Below are 25,012 nucleotides of genomic sequence, written 5' to 3' on the forward strand. Positions count from 1 at the left end.
TTTTCTCCCCTTTCTGCAGTTCCAGATTACCAGGAACAGGACATCTTCCTCTGGAGAAAAGAGACTGGATTTGGATTTAGGATTCTGGGTGGAAATGAACCAGGGGAACCTGTGAGTCTTTTGCTTGTCTCTCTTCCCAGCATATTTTTCTAAGGCTTCAAAGCAAATTGGCGACAGTGACAAATCACCAAGATTTAAGTCCAGCTAGATGCAACACTGACTCTTTAATCTTGAGTAGTGTGGGTTTTTCATTGGGTTTTGTGGAGCTCTCTTTGTCTTGAGGAAGAAGAGACTGGATTCTTTCTAAAAAGTTTGTATGAGTGTTTGTGAAAAGTGGCAGCTGCAGCCTCTGTAGACCACCCCTTTCCCCCAAGGGAGATGGAAACAGAAAGCAAAACAGGAATAGGCATCACCTAATATCACAGTGGCCTGGTCCTTCTGGCCAGGTCCCTTCACTCTGCCAGCAGGTAGTAGGCTTTGTATGTTGAGTTGCTGGTGTGCAGAGTACTTCGCAAAGCCTTATGAGACAGTGATTGGAGAATGTCAGACCCCTGCCTTTACAAAACTTGAGAAAGAACCCTGAGTAAGGGTCAAGAAACACTGAACTTCCCTGGGCCTCAGTGTCCTCCATTTTGGAATAAATTTAGAATAACATAACAGGGTTCCTTTGAAGGAAGAAAAGAAAACTAAAATAGGTATCGTTAATTTCCTTGTGATAATAACAGCCATTATTCACCGAGCGCTTACTATGTGCCAGGTTCTGTGCTAAAGGCTCTTAACATACATTCTCTCATTTATCCATCAAACCCACCAGTTTATCCCGTTTTCACATCAAGAAAAAGAAAGGCTAACTAACTTGCCCAAGATCACCGAGCTACCAAATGGAGGGACTGACAAATAAGGTCTGACTCGAGTTCATGTTCTTAGCAAATATTTTGTCAAAGTTCTTTGTAAACTATAAATGCCACGTAAAGGTAACTATAGCATTATTGTCTGCTGGAAAGGCAAGGCAGGCACAAATATTTTAGCTAAGGTTTAGTGAATGGCAAATATAACAGCAAGACACTAACTATCAAGAGTGCTCTGCTTTCGGGTGCTAAATGACTTCAAAAATGGAGATGTCCAACCAACTTTTGCTTCATTCATTCATTTAAGAGTATTTATTACAGATTCCCTATTCCTAGGCATGATGCTAGACCCTCAAATAAAAGTAATATTAATATTTTAATTAGCAGAGTTTTTAGGTAGCTAGCAAAGAAGAATAGGGTATACAATGAACGGAGAAAAGTAATTTATATCTGCAAAGGGGAAAAAGAGAGTGAGTCATCAATAGGCCACAGATAAACATCTGGAAACTAAGCAAGAAATATTCTTTCCACCATTTAAGAATTGTTGCAGTACTTAGCACAATGTCTTGTACATAGTGGGTGCTCAATAAATGTTTGTGGCATGCCTGCAGACATGAATGAATGAATTGTTCCCAGAGATGTGAAGGCCATTGATGTAACAGTAAACATAGGAGAGCAATGTTTCATCCATCGTTCAATTACTCAACAGATTTATATTGGTCACATCGTACCACTGGGTGCTGCTGATACTGACGGCCGCCTGAGGTCTGGAGATGAATTAATTTGTGTGGATGGGACGCCAGTAATTGGAAAATCACACCAGCTCGTGGTCCAGCTTATGCAACAAGCTGCCAAGCAAGGCCACGTCAATCTCACGGTGCGGCGTAAAGTGGTTTTTGCGGGTATGTATTTCATTCATTCCTTCAGACAGTGCGTTGTCACTTTATTCACAGAAAAGGCCTCCTTCCTGTGTCTGCCTCCTTGAGCATCTATTTTAGCAAATGTTTGCAAATGTGATCAAGCTCAGAATTTCCAGATGGCTTGCTTCTCTCAAACCCTGCAAAAATTACTGTCATTCTAAAGTACTTTAATGTGCCGTTTGCATATGTTCAACAAAGGCTTCCAGAGGAAGGCTAGTTGAATATATATTACTTCCCTTCTATCTCCTTGCAAATGAGAACTTAGCCATCCTCTTCATTTGATGCCAATCCTCAACAAATGAGGTCATTATGAAAGTCAGAAGAGTTGTAGCTTCATATCAAGGGAACAAAAATCGAGTTTGTGCTACAAAATGAACTCATAAAAAAGTTACTGATTTCTTACTGTCCTAAGTATTAAGCCAAGATTTTTTTTTTTTTTCTTTCTACAAGAAAGTTGTAGAGCTGGCCAGTTCTAGGTCAGCTTTGATTCCTTCTTCCTGCCCTTAAGCTTTGAACTATAATTCTCAAAATACTACATATCCTTTCAGGCTCAGCTCAAATATAACCTTCTTCCCTCAGAAATTCCTCCTTCCTCCAACTGCCTTCAGATTTTAGCATTCCCTCCTTGCCATTCTAGTGACTCATGGTTTACTGCCGTATCAGAATCTGCCATTTTGAGGTAGTGAATTGTGTGAGTGTCTGTCCTTTCCCTTGAAAGCTCACGTTGAACACACCTTGGTTGTTCACCTTTGGATGCAGCTCCCACCTTGAAACCTTTAAGGCGGAACCCAGAATGCAGCAGAGGTGATTGTCTTATATCAGTGGAATTACTGGAGAAATATGACCTGAAATATTATGAATTCTCATGGCATTAATATTAGTGAAACAGATACCTGTCAGATAAAATTAATGGGTAACTTGTTTAAGAAAAAAAGAGTATAACCCATTTTAAATGGTATATGATTAATTATAGAATTAAGGTGTTAAATTCCAATGTGTTTATGGCCTCACGATCCTTCTTAACATACTATTCCATGCAGCTAAAAGCAGTCAGCTAGAACCAGTTTTTGAGATGAGATGAAAACTAACTATCTGGCTTCCCTGGCCCAAATGGAAATAGTAAGGCAATGTGATTTTTTTGTTTGTTTGTTTCAGGTTTATTTTTTTAAATCTTAAATATTTTGGATTTTTAGCTCTGTGTAAAAGGCGTATCAAATCTATGAAGAGACATTATGCAAAGCAAACTAGTCACAAAAGGAGAAATATTGATTCCCTTTATATGAGATACCTAGGGTAGTCAAATTTATAGAGATAGAAAGCAGAACAATGGTTGGTGGGGGGTGGAGGAAATGGGAAGGGGAATTAGTTTTTAATGAGTACAGAGTTTCAATTTGGGAAAATGACAAAATTCTGGAGATGGATGATGATGATGGTTGCACAAAAATGTGAATGCACTTAATACCACTCAACTATACACTTAGAAATGGTTTAAAAATTTGTTATGCTTATTTTTCAAAAATTAGAACAATCTATGAAAAGAGAAGCTTTTAGAAATAAATATAGTCTGATCCAAAACTTGGACACAACACACATTTTGTTTTTGGCATAGTTGCTTCCACCTACTGTGTTGGTTGTTTAGGAGTGCTTTACCTTGCCGTCTGACAGTAACACTAGAATGGTGACTAAATTCAGAAGGAGGCCAGTGTATCCAGTTCTGTGATTAGAGTCGATGTTGACACCTGGAAGCTAAGAAGAGAAGCATGTGTATGTCTCACAGGAGTTGTCATGAACCCCACATAGGGCAGGTAGCCTCAATGTTACCGTCACCTTACTGTTTGTTGCCTGATGGAAAAAGCTGAGTGGAAATGTGACTGGAAAGTAATGACAATATGAACGTGCATCCAAGGTTGTATGTATGAAGCCAAGACGGCGGTCTTTGCGGGTGTAGCCCTCACCTACGCTTAGGCCCTTCCCTTTGTACAGTGGGGAAGTATTTCACAGCAGGCTGATCTTGCTGCAAACTTGATTCTGAGTGTGGATGTCGACATATAGCATGCTATAAACAACAAACGCTATTTGGGAGTCCTATTTGGCGTTAGGTGGGATCAATGTTGGTAGATACTGAATTGTTAATATTTGTCAAGAGAAGCTGCTTTCAATCCGTATATCCAGGTTTGGTGAAACCAGGTGCCCTCTCCTCCCCTCGGTTCATGTTTTGATTTCTTGCAGGAGTTGCAGGAAGGAGGGAGGGGCAGCAGGATTGGGGGACTGCAGGACACGGTGATCTACGCGTGCATCTCTCTGTTACAGTGCCCAAAACCGAGAACGAGGTGCCCTCGCCAGCCTCCTCTCATCACAGTAGCAACCAGCCAGCCTCGCTGACGGAAGAGAAGCGCACCCCGCAGGGCAGCCAGAACTCGCTGAACACGGTGAGCTCGGGCAGCGGCAGCACCAGCGGCATCGGCAGTGGCGGCGGCGGGGGTAGCGGTGTGGTCAGCACCGTGGTGCAGCCCTACGACGTGGAGATCAGGCGCGGGGAGAACGAGGGCTTCGGCTTCGTCATCGTGTCCTCGGTGAGCAGGCCCGAAGCAGGCACGACCTTTGGTGAGTGCTGAACGTGAAATTGCCCAGGGTTTCCCACCACGCCTGGGAGTTTTTGTTCTCTTGAGAGTGAAAGCTGACCCAGACCTCACGTGCAGAAATGCTTTATGGCTTCTTGCTCTGGGTAATTAAAGACTTAATTGGGGATGGAGTTGATTTGGTAGCTTTTTCCCTTTTGAAGGTTGGGAATATTTGTTCAACCCTTTCGACTTCCACCCTGAGAATGTGATCACGCATACACAACTTAAAGCATACATCAGATTTGCGTGAAATTTGAATAGCAGCCGGGCGCTGTTGCTCACGCCTGTAATCCCAGCACTTTGGGAGGCCAAGGAGGGTGGATCACTTGATGTCAGGAGTTTGAGACCAACCTGGCCAACATCGTGAAACCCCGTCTCTACTGAAAATACAAAAAGTAGCTGGGCGTGGTGGTGCATGCCTGTAATCCCAGCTACCTGGGAAACTGAGGCAAGAGAATCGCTTGAACCTGGGAGGTGGAGGTTGCACTGAGCCGAGATCGTGCCACTGCATTCCAGCCTGGGTAACACAGCGAGACTCCGTCTGAAAAAAAAAAAAAAGAAAAGAAATTTGAATAGCAACCCCTGGACAGCATACAGGGTCTACAGTTTTTACCAAAGCAAGGCTTTTGAAAGGTCTTGAATAGGATAGCACTAATTGCAAGGGCCTCAGAATGGTCTTAAGAATGTCTTAAGAGTTTTTACAAGGAGCATACGGCTGTAAAAATGCTCTAGGAAAAATAGAGGTGTAAGGAGTAAAAATACTACATGAGATGCTAGTCTGCCTCATCTGTGTTCTTTCTCTACTGTATCCCCATAGGAATTTTTTTTTAATTTTAAATAATATTTTTACTGTTGATTGATTTAAAGTCTGGTTAAAATCTGAGTTAAGAGTCATTTGATTTTCCTGTCTCATCCAGCCATTAAGGGTTTCAGCAAAGTATGGAGAAACACAGTTGTCACTTTCTCAGAGGGTTCACTCTCTGCTGGGTACACTAGCAAAGACCAATAGAAACCCACATGATTGCAGAAACTAGCGATATATGAATCTGTTTCCCATTGCAATGGATTGATTATAGATGTACACTCCAAAAATGATCCACCTTCCTGATTGGGTAAAAAGTCATTTGTTATCTCCCGAGCACATTTGTTACTTACTATGGAATACAGTGGGAGAAGAGGAAGGGCTGTGCAGGCTGTGCAGGCTTTTCATGTACCTCAGCTCTATCCCTGAATGACTTATCCACATGGAAACTGGCTAGGATCAGCAAGGTGCTACAACCCTTTAGCATTCTCATCCAGTAGAACTCACTTGGCCTCCATTTAATCTTGGTGTGTTGCTTCCTGCTAGAGCTGTCTCCCTGTAAGTTTTATGTTTAACAGGGGACAGTGACTCAGCCAGGTCTATGCATGTGTGGCTGCAGTAACAAATGTCCATTACTAACAGTGCTTTTTGAGCTACATTAATAAAGTCATCATAGCATGTCATGGATGGATGACCTGATATCAAAGCAAGGTTTTTTGGTTTTGTTTTAAAATTAATTTCAGAGACTTTCCTGCTTAATATAAAAATAAAGAGAAGGAAGAGGGGAGAAAGAAATCCCAAATTATTTTCTTCAGATCTACAATTTGACTGTCTCCATGCATCCTGTGATGTTCCTAACTATTTCACAATTGTCAGTTTCACCTTCTAGAAAGAAATAGCAAATATGTCAAGTGGCAGGTTATGTGTTATATAATGAATATTGTATTCACACTCACAATTTGGTCTTTGATTGTTTTCCTTTGGCTCTTACAACGAACAAATTAAACTTTCCCTAATACCTTGCATGACACTTCTGAGCTTTGCTGAGCTTTCCTCAGACCTGCTGTTCGATACCTTTGTTATACCAATTGTCCTTGGAGATCAACTAAACTTAGTCAAGACCTTGAATTTGAGTATGGGAGCATTCCAGCACACCTACCTATTGTGTTCTAATAGACCGTTAACTTTTAAAAATTATCTTACCTTGATGTTCCATTCTATGATACAAACTCAGGCAAATCTGCTGAAATTCAAAGGAATTAAAGCGCATTTTCCCACACACTTTACCCTTAAGGTCCAAATTATGACAGAAGAGCCTACTCAGTTTGTTGTAATGTCCCTCATGTTATTTGTCACCCTTTCCAAAAGGTAACTCAACTGCATAACTACCTTCATAGTCCCCAGAAAGATAAATTCTCAAAGTAGGTGCATATGCATAAGAACTTTGAAACTCAATACATGATTAACTAGATTAACTAGAAATCCTATGTCAGGCCTCGAAGCCAGCCACCTCTCTCTAGAAGTTAGCAATGACATGCAGTGCCTCAAAGTGCATGATAAACCTTTCTCTCCAAATGCACTTTTCTCAGTCTTTGAAATTGTGGATGTGCAGTAACTGATGATGAGAAAGGAGATGATTAAAGGAAAAAGGGTGAGGAATGATTTGAACCTAGCTTTGGATCAATGTCCTCAGCCCGAATAGGTACTAGATTTTCATAGTCCTTTGAGGGGATTTTTGTGAGGCAGGAGGATGATTTCAGAGCTAATGAACCAGTCGGGCCACACTCTGAAAGCACATAAGACTAGCTGCTTGAGCAAAGGTCCTAAAAGGAAAAATAAGCTTCAAGGTTGGGTGCTTTCTTGGCTCATCTCTTATAATTACACCCTTTTTCTAAAGCTTTCATCATTCTGGAGAGAAGGCAGAAAGTCTTAGTGTTTGTTCATTAGGTGTTTTCAGATTGAATTTTTGGTGCTAGCAGACTCTTATGCCTCACCAGATGCCCAGTGATTATTTTTCTAAACGGAGAAAGAACAAAACATTGGCAGAAGCTTAAACAACAGCTGGCAAAAATGAAGTGACATGAACACAGAATGAGTAAAAGCATCCATCCCAGCCTTGGGTTTCACATTTGCAGTCCCAAAATAAGCCAACAGCCAGTCATTTTGGGGCTCTTAAAAATCTTTGAAGTTGCCAACTATCCCAAATTTTATAATTGGTTTAAGGAGGAAAGCTGGGGGTTCCCCTAAGTTTGAATCTGGAAAGGATGGCAGCAATGAATTCTAGTTTCAGGGCAGTAGCTCCTTATACAGACACCCTGGTATTGCCAATGTTTTGAGCATCGGTGCAGAGCTCTCCTTTAATAACATTTGCTTAATGCTTTAATTAATTAACACTTAACCTTCTCTTTCCCTTTTCAACCCTTTTTCTCTTCCCTTTGCTATATTCCCATGTAACTTTAAAAAAATTAAAACTCAATATCAAAGCAGGCAATGCATGTGTGGCTATGCCTCACAAAATAGGTCGGATTATTGAGGGGAGCCCTGCTGACCGCTGTGGCAAGCTGAAAGTAGGAGACCGGATCTTGGCAGTAAATGGATGTTCCATCACCAACAAATCCCATTCAGACATTGTGAACCTTATCAAGGAAGCGGGAAACACAGTTACCCTCCGCATCATTCCTGGGGATGGTAAAGTATACCTATTATCTCTCTCTCTCTCTCTCTCTCTCTCTCTCCCTCTCTCCCTCTCTCTCTCTGTCTCTCTGTCTCACTCTCTCTTGCTCTCTGTCTGTCTCTGTCTTTTCCTTTTCTCTCTCGCTCTCTTTCATTAGTGTTCATGTAACTGAATAGTATTAATTTAGTGGCAGCTTTATTCATCCCTAACTAAATATACCCATCAGGTAAACGTGAGCCATTGTTACTAACCCATACCTCACCCTCTTATGTAATTAATCCTCTAGCCCTGTGACCCTCTGTTGCTGCAAATATAAAAGTTTCAGGCCGGGTGTGGTGGCTCACGCCTGTAATCCTAGCACTTTGGGAGGCCGAGGCAGGCGGATCATGAGGTCAGGAGATTGAGACCATCCTGGCTAACACGGTGAAACCCCGTCTCTACTAAAAATACAAAAATTAGCCGGGCGTGGTGGCGGGCGCCTGTAGTCCCAGCTACTCGGGAGGCTGAGGCAGGAGGATGGCGTGAACCTGGGAGGCGGAGCTTGCAGTGAGCTGAAATCGCACCACTGCACTCCAGCCTGGGCGACAGAGCGAGACTCCATCTCAAAAAAAAAAAAAAAAAAAAAAGTTTCAGAAAAATCTTCACCCTTTCCTCAACTTATTTAGCTTTTTATGTCCTTGTCTTAAACACTATAAAATAGTTTTAATACAGGTGGTACAGATCCTCTGATATGTATAATATGAACTGTATGATATGGTGACATGACAAAACCTGCATGGTGGCAATTCAGAGCCGGTACTATGGTTTTTTAGAATAAGTGAATATATCAAAGTTTTTTATTTAATGGGAGAATCTAAGAGTTTGTGTCTACTGGATTTGTCCCTAATTTTTGGATGTGAATGAAGAAAGAATGAAATCTCTATATTTTTGATAAATTGTATCTGCATTAAACTAGGCCTATCCTTATTTGTTTGTGTGATTAGTTAAATTCAGATCTTTGGTTCTTTTATATAAGTGGTGATTCTGCCCCCCAGGGAACATTGGCATTGTCTGCAGTGGGTGTGAGTAGCATCTAGTGAGGTCAGACATGCTTCAAAACATCCTACAGAACACAGAACAGCCCTCACAATAAAAAGTTACCCAGCACAAAATACCAATACTCATCGTATTATTCATGTTTAATAAAAATTAAGTTGAGGCTGAATGCGGTGTCTCACGCCTGTAATCCCAGCACTTTGGCAGGCCAAAGCGGGTGGATCACCTGAGGTCAGGAGTTTGAGACCAGCCTGGCCAACATGGTGAAACCCCGTCTCTACTAGAAATATAAAAATTAGCCTAGCGTGGTGGCACAAGCCTGTAGTCCCAGCTACTTGGGAGGCTGAGGCAGAAGAATCGCTTGAGCCTGGGAGGCGGAGGTTGCAGTGAGCCGAGATCGCGCCACTGCACTCCAGCCTGGGCAACAGGGCGAGACTCATCTCAAAAAAAAAAAAAAAAAAAAAAATTTAAGCTGATACACTAAGGTCAGGAAGTATAGATCCTTTAGAGAATTAGTTCCTGAATATTCACTTTATTCTAAGCTGACTTTGCTCTTGGGAGGAAAGTGACACTTGTCCCAAAATGTTTAAATGTCTTTTTTCAGTCTTGCTATACATGTTATAAAATATATATTCTAAAAGTCAGTGAGTATTTCTCAAGAAAAAATCTGGTTTATAAAGATAGTGTGATAAAAACTCTATGCCATGTATCTATAAAATAAGAAAATTAGAGGTTTCATCTGAAAGTTATTTACCAAATGAGTATTTTTATATACTAACTGCTAGAAAGTGAACTTTATAGTTCAAGATTTGAAAGGTATAGCTGGTGCCTTATGGAAAAGGTAAATGCAAAACCAAACAGTAAAAATTTAAAATTGTTGATTCCAAGAACAGAGAACTTTCTCTGCACCAAAAATATCCCACACTAAATGTGGAGGAAAACACTGGCCTCTTGAATGACGGTCTACTTCACCCTCCTTCAAATGCATGGTTAGTCAGTTACCAACTGGTCTGGAGTTCATTCCACCAATTCACCACTCTGGAAAGCTATTACAATTTAGGAAAGTGGTCACAAGATGATAGAACATAGGTTCCTAATGGGAAGGATGAAGTAAGCCAGAAAATATAGTGAGAAGTGATTGAGAGAGCCAAATGCAGTCCAGACATCCCTCCTTTCATTGCACTTCATTTTATTGAGGTTTGCAGGTACTTCATTTTGTACAAATTGAAGGTTTGTGGCCACCCTGCTTCGAGCAAGTCTGTCAGTGTCATTTTTCCAACAGCAGGTGCTCACTTTGTGCCTTTGTGTCACATATTGGTAATTCTCACAATATTTCAAGCTTTATTAGTATTAATTATTATTATATCTGCTGTGATGACCTGTGATCAGTGATCTTTGATGTTACTGTTGTAATTGTTTGGGTGTGCCACAAATCGTACCCACATAAGATGACAAGCAATTAATAAATGTCATATGTGTTCTGACTGCTCCACTGACTGGCCATTCCCCATCTCTGTTCCTTTCCTCAGGCCTCCCTTTTCCAAGATAAAGCAATATTGAAATTAGGACAATAAATAACCTTACAAGGGCCTCTAACTCTTCATATGAAAGGAAGAGTCACACATCTCTCACTTTAAATCAAAAGCTAAAAATGATTAAGCATAGTGAGGGAAGGCATGTCAAAAGCTGAGATAGGCCAAAAGCTAGATCCCTCACGCTAAACATTTATCCAAGTTGTGAATGCAGAGGAAAATTTCTTAAAGGAAATTAAAAGCGCCACTCCAGAGAACACATGGATTTTAAGAAAGTGAAACAGCCTTATTGCTGATATGGAGAAAGTGTGAGTGGTCTGGATAGAAAATCAAACCAGCCACAACATTCCCTTATGCCAGAGTCCAATCCAGAGCAAGTTCCTAACTCCTCAATTCAGTAAAGGCTGAGAGAGGGGAGAAAGCTAGAGAAGATAGTTTGAAGCTAGCAGAGGTTGGTTCATGAGATTTAAAGAAATAAACCATCTCCGTAACATAAAAGTATAAGGGGAAGCAGCAAGTGCAAATATAAAAGCTGCAGCAAGTTTTCCAGAGGATTTAATTATTAAGATCGTGGATGAAGGTGGCTACACAAAATGACAGATTTTCAGTGTAGACAAAACAGTCTTCTATTGAAAGAAGATGTCATTTAAGACTTTCCTACCTAGAGAGGAGACATCAATGCCTAGTTTCAAAGCTTCAAAGGACTGGCTAACTCTATTGTTAGGGGCTAATGCAGCTGATGACCTTACGCTGAAGCCAGTGCTCATTTGGCTATTCTGAAAATCCTAGAACCTTTCAGAATGATGCTAAATGTCCTCTGCCTGCGCTCTAGAAATGGAACAACAAAGCCTGGATGACAGCACATCTGTTGTACTGTGGTTTATTGAGTATTTTAAGCCCACTGTTGAGACCTACTGCTTAGGGGGAAAAAATTTCTTTCAAATATTACTGCTCATGGACAATACACCTGGTCACCCAAGAGTTCTAATGGAAATGTACAAGGAAATGAATGTTGTTCTCATGCCTGCTAACACAGCATCCATTCTGCAGCTCGTGGATCAAGAAGTCATTTTGACTTTTAAGTCTTACTATTTAAGAAATGTATTTTGTAAGGCTATACCTGCCATAGATAGTGATGGCTCTAATGGATTTGGAAAATCCATTTGGAAAGATTTGGAAAATCTTCTGGAAAAAATTCACCCTTCTAGATGCCACTAAGAACATTTGTGATTCATGGGAGGAGGTTAAAATGTTGACATTAACAAGATTTTAGAAGAGGTTGATTCCAACTTTCATGGATGATTTTGAGGGGGTTCGAGACTTCAGTGGAGGAAGAAACTGCAGAAGTTTCTTTGTGGTGGAAATAGCAAGAGAAGTAGAATTGGAAGTGGAGCCTGAAGATGTGACTTAATTGCCGTAATCTCATGATAAAACTTGAACAGACGAAGAGTTGCTTCTTATGGATGAACAAAGAAAATGGTTTCTTGAGATGGAATCTACTGGTAAAGATGTTGCGAACTTTGTTGAAATGACAACAGAGGGTTTTGATTGTTAAACCAACTTAGTTAATAAAGCAGTGGCAGAGTCTGAGAGGATTGACTCCAATTTAACAAAAGTTCTACTTAGGGTAAAATGCTATCAAACAGCCACATGCTGCAGAGAAATCTTTCATTAAAGGAAGAGCAAACTTCATTGTTGTCTTATTTTAAGAGGTTGCCACAGCCACCCAACCTTCAGCAACCACCACCCTGATCAGTCAGCAGGCATCAACATCAAGGCAAGACCCTCCATCAGCAAAAAAAGATTACAACTCACTGAAGGCTCAGGTGATCATTATTTAGCAATAAAGTATTTTAAAATTAAGGTATGTAGTTTTTTTAAACATAATGCTATTGCACACTTAATAGACTATAGTATAGTGTAAACATAAATTTTATATGCACTAGGAAACCAAAGAATTTGCATGACTCACTTTACTGGAATACCTACTTTTTTATTGCCATGATCTGGAACTGAACCCGTGATATCTCTGAGGTATACTTTGTGTATGGATTTAGACCCATTTATCAACATGTCATGGAAAGATATCAAACAGACTAACCCGAAAGAACAGTACCCAGGGATTGACTTGCTGGGTTTATAATTGGTCAATCTTATTGTGGGAATGAGAACATCCAAAAGAAGGAAAGAAAGTACTCCCCGAGTGAAGAGCTTAGAAAAAGAGTTTGAAGTCAGTAAAGACATAAATACTCAGAAGCGACATATTCTGCAGTGTAGATAGTAGATGTTGACTTCATTTAATAAAATACACAGCAGGGTGCAGTGGCACACGCCTGTAATCCCAGCACTTGTGGAGACTGAGGCAGGAGGATCACTTGAGCTCAGGAGTTCCAGACCAGCCTGGGCAACATAGCGAGACGTCGTCTCTACTAAAAATTCAAAACAATTAGCTAGGAGAGGTGGCTTGCACCCGTAGTCCAACTATTTGGGGCAGCGGGCAGGAGGTGCTGGCGGGAGGATGGCTGGAGCCCAGAGGTTGAGGTCGAGCTTCAGTGAGCCCTGATCGTGCCACTGCACTCCAGCCTGGATGACAGACTGAGACCATGTCTCAGAACAAACAAAATAAAATACCCTGGAAAAAAAACTTTCAAGCCTGAACACCAAAAATTATCATGCAAGGTGGATTATCCAATAACAGTTGGCATTATAAAGGCAATTTTAAAATTCAAATACGTAGGAAATATAAAATTCACATAGACATCTTGTGCTACCTTGGTTAGAAACAAGTAAACATAAAACTGGTACAACATAGTTGAGGATTGATATTTTTTAAGGCAATACATGTTCTGCTGAGCATGTGATTTCATCCAAGATGTTTCAGGAATTTGGTTGATACGATAATAAGCCTCTTCTCTAGTTACTTTGTAAGTGCCAGAAGCCAGGTAAAGGGAATCAAGTCTGGCAAAGGGTGAATATGTGATGCTCATTTTTTTTTTTTTTTTGAGATGGAGTCTCGCTGTGTCACCCAGGCTAGAGTGCAGTGGCATGATCTCGGCTCACTGCAAGCTCTGCCTCCCAGGTTCATGGTGATGCTCATATTTTAAGTGGGTCTGAGAAACAGCATTTTGGAAATTAGACTTGAAGCAGGGGAGTTAGATTTCTGAAAAGATGTGAGAGATCCAGGAGGATTTTGCAAACCCCTAGAAGACAAAGAGTGAGCATTACAGTTCAGTGAAGAGATAATCACACTGGATCCACTTCCTTTCTGTGAAAGTGTGTTGGACATAGTTGATTCCAAGGTAAAATGGAGGTGCCTATGCCTCAGGTCTCTTTCAGATCTTTTACTCTAATATTTACTTCATCAAGTGGCCCAAAGACCATTTGTTTCATGATATCTACAAGGAGACTGAAGGTCTTAACTCAGAGTGGTTTCTAAGCTCTTAGAAATCCATCACGTCTGGGGCCAGGCATGGTAGCTCACGCCTGTAATCCCAGCACGTTGGGCGGCCAAGGTGGGCAGAATACCTGAGCTCAGGAGTTCAAGACCAGCCCAGGCAACATGGCGAAACCCTGTCTCTACTAAAATGCAAAAAATTAGCCAGGCATGGTGGCGCGTGCCTGTAGTCCCAGCTACTTGGGAGGCTGAGGCACAAGAATTGCTTGAAACCAGGAGGCGGAGGTTGCTGTGAGTCAAGATCATACCACTGCACTCCAGGCTGGGAGACAGTGAGACTGTGTCTCCAGAAAAAAAAAAAAAAAAGAATCCATCACATCTGGGACACTGTTCTCGAAACCCCAGGAGGCCCTTTGAAAAGATGCTCTGTCCTTTGTGCAGTGCTTGAGTCTACTCTGAGTCCATTTCCATGTCTAGTTCATGCTATCTACTTTATTCTTGTCATCAGTAGCCTTATTCTTTCTCCAGTTTCACTTATCTCAGTCTTTAGTTTCCCTCACTCTGCTTCCCACATTTTTCTCTGACTTTTCCAACAAAACCTCCAAAACGTGATTCCTCTTTCCTTGGCATTATTGTATGTTAGAAGGTCTTGCAGGAGTGTTTTCACAGCCTTGGTCAGGCCAAGGTTGGGGGAGTCCTTACCTTCACTGCTTTGATTGTCTTTGGGACCAGGGTAGACAATGGGGGAGGGCAGAACCTTCTCTCCTGTGAGATATGGGCAAGGGATGAATGAATAAATACACAATGGCAGCACAGAAGGGCCCAGAGAATAGCTGAACTTACTGAATCTGAACTTGAAATCTATGAAGTCAAACAACATTTGCATTGTATGGAGATGCCTCGTGGAGTGGGAGAGAGACTTTAATCAGACAAGGATAGAAGCTCTCTGAGCGAGGTAACATGGAACCATCAGATTGAATCCAGTTCAATATAATGAAAATCTTTAGAAGCTTAAAAATGCTTTATTTGAATAATGGTCCTAAATTTGCACTTCAGATCACTCTGATTCAAAGTATTTGCTTATGTAGGAGGTAGAGCTTGGCAACATATAGATAGCTGTTTCCTTGGCAAAGGCATTAGAATAGTAAAAAGTCTCCCAAAAGTTTTCAAATATTTATGGGATTCAAATTTTCCCGTGCCGCCCTTAGATATTTATTACATACATGTTTATCCAGTAAAATATTTATAACAGGAATAATTGTATCATTTGTTGATTTGCTTGGCTTTCAATGTGGATTCCATAAGGGGAGGCTGAGGATATTAATATGGGAACAAGGTTAGAATTGTAATTGCTTGTCACAGATAGATAGGTTGAAACCCAAGATGGAAGCTGCTGTCGGAAGAGTAAGTGCGGAGATTTGGAATAGTCCCTGGACAGGGCTGTGAGAGCTAGGATTTGCTTCTCTTGATACATGACTGCTATTGAAAGTGTAGTAATCTCCATTTTCACTCCTCTGGGAGAGCTAAAGTAGGTATAAACACTGTTTAATAAAGGATGTTGGGTACTTTCTGGAATTTGTCATAAAGTACCTAATCTGTCCATGTGCCTTGCAGTTTTAAAAGTCAAATACATTGACACCTCTTTCTAATACTGTTGCTGGAGGGCAGGGAGACTAATACTCTTGTTTCAGGCCCTTCTTTTATATTTTTTCCACCGTAAGTGGCCAATTTTGCTTTGGGATAAAGCTCTTTTTTATAATGGGCTCATCTTTATATTTTAAAGCGCTAGAAAGCATTTCAGCAAATACAATCCTGGTTTAATTCCAAATGGAGAATTAAAAGTTCATTAAAACAAGTATAACTTTACTGATAGTGTAAAAACATCCTGGAAATCTAGGGTATACCTAAAATTATTTTGGTGCTGCTCTGAGGATGGCTTATAAAATCTAGCTATCAAAGCAGGGTGTTTTACATTTTAATTCATCTCTGATTGGTGAAGTTGGTAGTATTTATACAGTAAAATAAAATTCTTATTTGAAAGGAATGTTCCAATTAGATATGATTTCCTCAATACCAACACATAATTCCTATGTAAACCAAAAACTAAAAGTTCACTGTCAGACAGGTCCTGGGTTTAATTCCCAGTATCTCCACCTGCTGCCTGAGTGATCTTAGACATATTACCTACATTTTCTACACCCCGGTGTCTTCATTTGTAAACTGGGGCCATAATTGCACCTATTTTATTGAGTGGTGAGAGTCAAATGAAATATATGGTAATGGACTTAGCACAGTGCTTGGCACATTTAAATGATCATTAAATGGTGGTGGTTCATAGATTAAGATAAACAACAAATGAGGAAAATTCAGCAAGGTCAAATCGACATTTGCATGCTAAATGTTAATTTTACCATGCTTAAAATTAAGCTTCAACCCAAAAAAGAGTTTCACAGACATACAGATGAGGAAAAAAATAGCAAATAAAGGATAGGAATAAAAATAATAAAGGAATTCTGTGTATTGGGTGATTATCTCATCAAATCATGAAAGCAGCAGAAAAATAAAAATAGTTTGAGAATGGAATCTGATCTGCTTAGAAGACTCTGGCTACCACCAACAACAAGAACTGTAAAGAGGAACCTCTGTACAATTCAATCATTATAATCACTTTGATTAAAAGGAGACATTCTTTTTAGTATCCTGATTGTGATTTCCCCATGGCCTGAACAACCTGGTGATTTCTGAGAGTCTCCATAAAATTAATTGCAATGAGCAATATGAAGTTTGCTAAAAGACCAATACATGTGTTTATGAAAGTTCTGGAGAGTCACAGCGATGGGCTATACAGCTTGTTTGTCCTGTTTAGTGACACAGTGAGCGTACTTTATAAAATATCACTGATTCATCACCTTGGTTCTGCTGGTTAACTGCCCTCAAATGGGAGTCATATGAAGGAGCTAGTTTTCCTCCAAAAGCTCTGAAAATAATTTGCTGTTATAATAGCAGTCATTAAAATATACCAACAATATGCTTTTAACATTGTGATGACAATAATAAATACATGGTACCAAAAATATGCTAATCACTTCTGAGCAGTTTTTGTGTGCCAGACACTATTCCAAACAATCTTCTTGGATCATCTTTGCCCCAGTTTCCTTAGATAATTCTCTTACTCTCAGTGTGCACACGAGAAAACTGAGGCACTGAGAATTTAAGTAACTTCGCTTAAGTCCCATCCAGGAAATTGAAGAGCGTAGAATGCAAAGTCAGATAAGACAGTCTGACTCCAGAATCTGACCTAGTCACCATTGTGCTAAACTGTCTCCCAGTAAGCCTGAGAAACACCACCTCCCCAGCTTGGACGGTCACAGGCATATTGGTGTAGTAAAGACTCAGAGGAGTGCATAGGAAATGATTGGTAAAACGGATTTTGGGAAACATTGTCCCAAAACATGAATGGGATTCACGTAACAATTCACTTGATTTAGTTATTTTCTTCTTACTCTTGTGCCTTAGCTATAAAAATAATGGGCTTTTATGGCTGCAGTATATTAACTGTTGAAATCATATTTCGACTTTCTCATTTTGCAGAGAGCTTAAATAACTTACACAAGGTCTCATAGTAATAAAAAGTAGTAGCTGTAATAAATGTGTATTGAGTGCTTATTGTATGGCAGGCACAGAGCTTAAACATTGCATATACTTTTATCCATGAGAGGGGAATTATTGTCATCACCCCACTTTAACAGATGAGAAAAATAAGGCACACAGCTAGTGAGTAGAAAAAAAAGGTGCTTTGATCCCAGGTCTGAATCTCAAGCCCATGCTTTTAACCACTATGTGTCATGAAAATAAAATAACAGGAAGCCAGACCAAAGCTGAGTAAGATCCTTGGGAAATGTAAATGGAAGATAGACCACAGGTAGTTGGGATTTGTGGGATGTCTTTTGTTCCAGGACTCCAGTGGAAAGATATATATTCTAGGTATCTCAGTTTGGAATAGTTAACATATTTTCCCATATAATAGTTAAATGTGATGGGAAGATACATGTATTCGGTAAACACGAAAGTGCCTACTATAAGCCATAGGTCTCCTGGTAACTTCTAGATTTAATGGTGCCCTGAATTAAATGGGCATGCACAGGTGAATCTTATAATGGAACCTAACACCACATTTAGCATTTTCTTTATTAGAAAATGTATGACAAGTTTCAGTCAACCTACAATTAAATATTAAAAATACAACTTGCTCATAGTTGGTTGCCACTTGCCTTGGTCTTAATGAAGAAATTATTAGTAAAGGACATATAGCTATTACTATAGAAATGATTATATTTTAATACGTGCAGTCCTTAAGTGCAGTCTGTAGTTGCACTTAAAAGTGTTTTTGGATTCAAAATCTCCAAACTTCTGGAGATAATGAAATTGCTTGTGAATGTGATTAGTGGAGAAGAAGGTCAACTTATATAGGGATATAATTCATTTCATGGGGTGGCTTCATGATTTGTATAACTTATATTTACAAACTCTGGCTCTGACTAATGCAGATTTTAAAATTGACTTTTCATGAGTGATACCAAACAAGATCTGTCAAGAGTTCCATATTTTCAGTTGTGCTTTATTAAAAGCAGTGGGAAAGAAAGTGGATATTATGTGTGTGTTTAAAAAGATGTTAGTACACTTCTGATTTTAATATTCAGTTGAGGAAATCAAGCCGACTCACTAAATATTGCTGATAAATTGCAGGAAACATTGGCAGAGACATTTATTATCAGACTTTAAAGTTCTGGAAGAGAATTCTGCTGTGGTGCAGCACTTTGATGGGACTGCCTTTTTTCAGTGGCAGGGGAGGAGTGAGAAACACCTACCTTGGCTAGAATTTTAGAGCAGTGTTTTCTTTGGCAAACTCTGTTTTATTTGTGGAGGTGTCTGTTTGGGAGGAGGGTCATGGAGACATACATGACCCACATCAGAGAAGATCTTAAAATGGTTTATTAAACTCCTAATTGTCTAGAAATTCAAGTCAGACTGCTTGAAATGGGGACAGAGAAGTCACACTTGTTATTCAGATACAGGGCTTCTGCGCGCCTCCTGGCTGGAGGATGTCTTCTCTGGGGCCTTCATTTCTTTATGCTCTGTCCCTCTTTGCAGAGTCCTCGAATGCCACCTTGCTGACCAATGCAGAGAAGATCGCCACCATCACCACCACACACACCCCTTCTCAGCAAGGGACCCAGGAGACAAGGTCAGACGTGGCTTTGGTTTCCTTTGTTAAAGGGGAAAAAAAGTAACTCCCAGCATGACAATATATGTCCTTGATTCTTTCTCAGTTTGCTAATGGGTTGCTCTTAGATTTATTTCTTTCGCTTTGGCAGGAATACCACCAAACCAAAGCAGGAATCCCAGTTTGAGTTCAAAGCCCCCCAGGCAACACAGGTGAGCACCATGTCTCTTTTTTCTCTATACTTTGCACATTTCCTTCCAACTTTCTCAAGCTACTTTTATGGGATATTTTTTGAAGCACCTTTAATTTAAAAGAAATAACCTTTTGTGAGGTGATTTACCAGATATATACTTACATTTGATTGTCTAGGAAATAACATTTTATTTTACTACCTTAAAATATTCCTAGATAGCCTTTTCTAAGGGAAAAAAAATGAAAAGCAGTAATTGTCACAAGGATCGGCAGTTAGAGAAAGCAAAGCAACCGATATCTACTCATAGTATTCATAAACATGCTTCTGCCAAGAAAATGTCTTTTTGATAAGGTCTTTTTCAGGCTTGGGAATTTAAGGTGAGATCCATAGAGCAAAATGCCTGTCCTCAGGATGGCGAGGGAGAGTGTGAAAATAATAGCAGGTGAAACAAATTTGAGGAACTTTGGGTGATGCAAAATTAAACAGATTCCTTTTTATTTATTTATTTTTTTTTTAAATTAAGAGACAGGGGTCTCACTATGCTGCCCAGGCTGGACCGAAACTCCTGGGCTCAAGAAATCCTCCTGTCTCAGCTTCCTGAGTAGCTGGTATTACAAGTGCCCAGCTGGGTTCTTTCTTTATTGGTTGCCTGGGGGCTTTCGGTTGTCCCTTCATAATTTTCCTTGATCAGGATTTGGAGAGGTTTTGTTGGTATCCTCATGATGGGCGCAGCCAGCATTTATTGGACACAGGTCAGGGAGGCTGGGCATCTAGGAGCCAGGTGGCTGGTATCATGTAATTAGGAATTGTCCTTCCCCAAATGCAAATCACAGCCTCACTGATTAAATTTTAATCCGCATATGTTATATTAAATACAAACATGCATATAGACATGCTCATAATTGTTTTCAAATTCTGGATCTGTGACTTCTGAGATTAATGAGGATGAATCAAGATTATTAATAAACAAGAGTCACCAAGAGGGGGATAGAGATTGTGCCTTTTTGCCAAGAATGTTTAGGAAGAGTCCTATGGATATTAGTTCTCCTAGAATGATTGCATTTAATTTCTTTAAATAGGAGCAAGATTTTTACACTGTGGAACTGGAAAGAGGAGCCAAGGGATTTGGCTTTAGCCTTCGAGGAGGCCGAGAGTATAACATGGACCTCTATGTTCTGCGCTTAGCAGAGGATGGTCCTGCAGAGAGGTGTGGAAAGATGAGGGTAAGTGGAGAGAGGAGTCTGGGGTAGGTGCGGATAAACCATCTGCAGTGAATTCTTGTCATATATGGTTAGAATGTTCATGTTCGTAAGAATTATATTTTCTATAGCTTTCATGATCTCTTAAATGCATGACTCCTACCCTACCAAATATTTCTCCTTAAAGCACAATTAATTATAGCTGCTAAAGTTAGGTGAACACTTACAACTCTTTGGGGTTGATACAGGGAATAAAGGATTTAAATTACTTTTAAATATATTAAAGTAGATATTTTTCAGAGCCCATTTCTATAGTTTTTGTGCTTAATGTCATGGGGCAGGCACATCACTTGACAGGAATTCTGGGGTACCCTGGGATGCTTAGAAAGCAGGAAAGCCATATGGCCCTGTAGATTCTGGGCAGTGAGGTCTACTTATCCTCTAGCTGGTTACCAGTGGTCTTACCTTAGGCTCAGAGAGAGCAAGTCTACTCTCTGTCTTAGCAAAGAGCCAGGGCTCTGTGGCATGAATATTCAGAGTTGCTCTGTAGTAAGAGCTACAAATTTTTAATACATAAATGCCAAAAGTCCACTCTGCTCTGTTTCACTAATATCTGTTACTGTAGATGAATGTGCTGTCCTCCTGGGCAGATTAGATGATTAAGAAAACATAAATCATCTACTCATAGATAGGTCACATAGATTGGGAATTGCCCATGGAGAGCCATTTACAACAAATTAAAAGAAATCAAGACAGTCAGGCCAGGAAAGGAAAAAAGTGAATGCAGATGGGCCTGAGCAGAAAAGGGGAAAAATTGATTAAGGGTGAGGATCGTAACACTTGCACTTAAGCCACAATCTTGATGTTTAAGTTTCTTCAGAGTGAATTTTTTAACATTTAAAATTGAGAAGGTAGAGCATGAATGTGTTTAAGAAAATTAAACAGTGAAAAATGTAGTAAAAATACAGTGTTCAGGGCCAAACAGTATACCAGTTTCTCTCATATCCTTTTCTTTTGCATGTATATATTCAAGGGAAGATACATGGTGGTATATATTTCTTTTGTTTGAATTTCAGATATAAGGAATTTATTTTCCCTTGCCTTTTAATCACTTAAAAAAGTTTCTGATCAAATGAAATATTATTATACTACTTTGTATAATGCTGTATAGTTTACATGACAGGTTTACATGTATTACCTGATTTGATGCCAGCAGCTTGGTAGGTGTGAGTGGTATTATCAGCCTCTTCTATAAGTGAGAAAGTAGACTCCAGGAAATTAAAGTACTGGGAGCAAATCAGTTACCAAATGATAGGATTCAAATTAAAGACTGTAGACTTGAAAGCCAGTGCTATTCCCCTTCTTTTTAGAATATAAGCTCTATTTGAGTGGGGATCTGCATAGTCTTATTTATTCTTTTATTTCCAGTGTCTAGAATAGTGGCTGACACAAAGTGAATGCTGCATTCAATGTATCAGTCAGGATTATGGTCTCATCTGAAGTCTCACCAGGGGAAGGGTTTGCTTTTTAAGCTCACTCACATGGTTGTTACCAGGATTCAGTGCCTTATAGGGCAGTCCCTCATTTCATTATCATGGGACTCCAGAGGACAGCTCATAACATGCATCAGGGCAAACAAGTGAGAGAAGAAAAGAGGGCAAGTAAGACAGATGACAAAATCGTTTTATGACCTAATCTTTGAACTGATATCATGTTTGCCATATTCTGTTTATTAGAAGCAAGTCACTTGATGTAGCTCACATTCAAAGGCAGGGGGAGATTACACAAGTTGTGAATGCAAGGAGGCAGAAATCATGGGAGCCTTCTTAAAAGCTGCCTACCCCAACCATTAACATGCCCTTATTGCTTTTTCCCCCCCCTTTGTCATGTAATTTGGCATATATGTAGTTTTCTAATTTTCTTAATTGTCTTTCCCTCTTTAGAATGTAATCTCCATGAGGGCAGGGATTTCTGTTTGTTTTTGTCACTGCCACGTCCAAAGCAATAGATGTTCTGCCACGTGCTTAATAAACATTTGGTGAATCCATACATGAATTTTAAATCTCACTTAGTTTTCTTTTGCTCTGGCAGATTGGTGATGAAATTTTAGAGATCAATGGTGAGACCACCAAAAACATGAAGCATTCTCGAGCTATAGAACTGATTAAGAATGGTGGCCGCAGAGTTCGTCTGTTTCTGAAGCGGGGAGACGGCTCAGTACCAGAATATGGTGGGTCAAACTATGAAAACATTCCTTCCTTCCCTGGCATGACTCCATGAATTTGTCTCCAGAACGGCAGCAGGAAAGTCTTTTTTGTTTCCCCTATTCACCAGTGTCTTACCAGCCTCTCGCACCATGTGATTATTTGCCTCGCTTGTTCTGAAATCTCTACACATTTCATCCTTTTGCTTGCTTACGTGGACTGGGGCATGGCCTAAGACAAGATCTTTATAGCCCCCTTTCTGATAATCAGAGAGAACATTTTGTCTAGTCCGACCAAGAGCGAAGGAATGTTTGTTTGAACTGTGCCAAACTGTTCCTCAGATCCAATTGTTAGCACAAAATGACTATATACTCCTTTTAAGAAGCAGGAAAGCAGGTTTCCTGAGTGATATGTTGAGGCACAATTATTTTTTCCTTTTTGGTTACTTGGTGTCTTTATTTAAGAGGCATGAAATTTTGAGAGATTTGGGGGCTTTGCTCACCTCCTTTATGCTCTGTATACAACACTTCTCCATCCCCCAACTGGTCTTTTACCCCAATTCAGACCATCTGAGCCCACTACTATCAAACAAACAAACAAAAACTGTTAATATATTAGCCATAATGTTGTTAAATGATAAAGGATGAAATAAATTCCCAGTGCTCATCATGAGGGAAACATGTGACTATACCTTTCCTATGAGGAAAGCCAGGTTATACACAGAGTTCCTTTGTCATATCTTTAGAATTGATTTGAGTAGACAGCAATGATCTTTACATAGCTTAGTGTTCTGATGGCAAAATATTGTATATTATAATAATTATGTCCTATTTATTTGAGATTTGTGTTTAAAATTAAAAAAAAAAAAAAAAAAAAAAGAAGCTATGCCCTAGATGTAGGGCTTTTTTTCCCAACCAAAGGTCTACAAAAGTTTCTATAGAAACTGTGATTGAATGGTCCCCAGATACGTTGGTCCCCTTTATTAGGGATTTATCTATTATCACCCTCTTTTCTGAAAGTCATTCTGCACAATTCTCAGTTGCATTTTGGACTTGATGAGATGTTTAATTCAGATGCAGCTCAAGGAGAAGGATAGCTCCTTGGAGGGCCAGCCTTCCCAGGTGTTGGACATTTGTACAGGTGCAAAATACGAGGGGTCCGAGGTACAGAGGGAGGGTGGGTATTAGACAAGGCCCCTATAGACATGGCCAACCACAGGGGAAGTATTTTGACAACATTAAGATGCCGTGGCTGTGCACTGTACTAAACTTCTGACCATTAGGTGTATTGATACCACTGAAACTGTGTAACATTGTCTCCCTTTTCTGTCTTCCCTATGCTTCTGTTGGATGTGATATTTCATTTGAGAGTCATCGTCAGTAACCTGTGTACCTTCTCAAAACCTATGTCTGTTGCACTGAGGATGAAAATCCAACACTAACAAATGTTCTTTGGGCTAAAAATAAAGATCATTTAAATATATGGTTTTCCAAGAAGGGTTGAACCTGCCAGGGTTGTGCTACTGTAATGTCTCCATGCGTCACTTGGACTAAATCTCTCTAATTCCATTGATTAGAGTCAGAAATGGGTTATAATATGTTAAGTTCCAATATTTTTCTGACTTGATTGGAACCTGCTTCTCTGTGAGGCTATTTTTGTAATGAGTTTTTTGTACTTAATTTAACTGCCGCGGTCTTTGGTGGGGGTGGGAAGGGATTTTGTTCTTTTGTTGTTTATTGTTAATGCTCTCCTATGCCAGCCTGTCATTGTTCCAGTTGTTTGAAAAAAAACAAAACAAAACAAAAAAGGATGCATTCATTGTCTGGGTTCTCGAGTCACCTTATGGCTGTCTAAAAATGTCACTGTTCCGATTGCGGTCTCTGCAGCCTTATTTGAGTGTTGCCTTAGACTGTCTGACTGGACAAATAAACTCTCTTTGCCCTATGTTAACAAATGTAGATTTTTTTTTTCTTTCCTCTGTGTTATAGGGAATCTAAATGTTCAACTTTTTCTCTTTCTCTCTTTCTCTTTCTCTCTGACTGTTCTTGGTGCTGGGCCCTCCCTTCCACAGCGATGATACCTCCTAATATCGCTGCATGTATGAGAAATGAAAAGCTCGGGGAGGCTTGCTTCTACCTTATGGGCCATAATCAAACTACGGTTTGTAGCTCAATCAATACTAGGTGTTTCTGTGCTGTGGCCTAATTTCCTCATTGCTTCTGCTTAGCTCTGTTTTGATATGTTTGGCAATTCATTCTGAGCACCCTGCGTTCTTTGAATTGTAAGTACAACGCTGACCCTGTTGAAGTGTTGCCTTCCCTTGTCTTAAAAGTAGGCATAAGAATCCACTGGTGATCCAAGTACCT

At 39.9% G+C, this 25,012-nt stretch overlaps 1 protein-coding gene across 39 annotated transcripts in view; it reads left to right on the top strand.

The window, feature by feature from the left end:
* MAGI1 (membrane associated guanylate kinase, WW and PDZ domain containing 1) overlaps positions 1 to 25,012 on the top strand; it is a 678,789-nt gene that overhangs the window by 649,786 nt on the left and 3,991 nt on the right. For 15 of the 39 annotated variants that reach the window (XM_054550292.2, XM_024244058.3, XM_054550293.2 and 12 more), the window contains 8 exons: positions 20 to 111; positions 1,558 to 1,750; positions 4,079 to 4,372; positions 7,676 to 7,879; positions 18,978 to 19,071; positions 19,202 to 19,262; positions 20,323 to 20,466; positions 22,534 to 22,672. In XM_054550292.2, coding sequence (XP_054406267.2) covers positions 20 to 111; positions 1,558 to 1,750; positions 4,079 to 4,372; positions 7,676 to 7,879; positions 18,978 to 19,071; positions 19,202 to 19,262; positions 20,323 to 20,466; positions 22,534 to 22,672 — 1,221 coding nt within the window. 39 annotated transcript variants of the gene reach the window in all.

The sequence above is a fragment of the Pongo abelii genome, chromosome 2 (genome assembly GCF_028885655.2).
Source record: "Pongo abelii isolate AG06213 chromosome 2, NHGRI_mPonAbe1-v2.0_pri, whole genome shotgun sequence".
Classification (NCBI taxonomy): Eukaryota; Metazoa; Chordata; class Mammalia; order Primates; family Hominidae; genus Pongo; species Pongo abelii.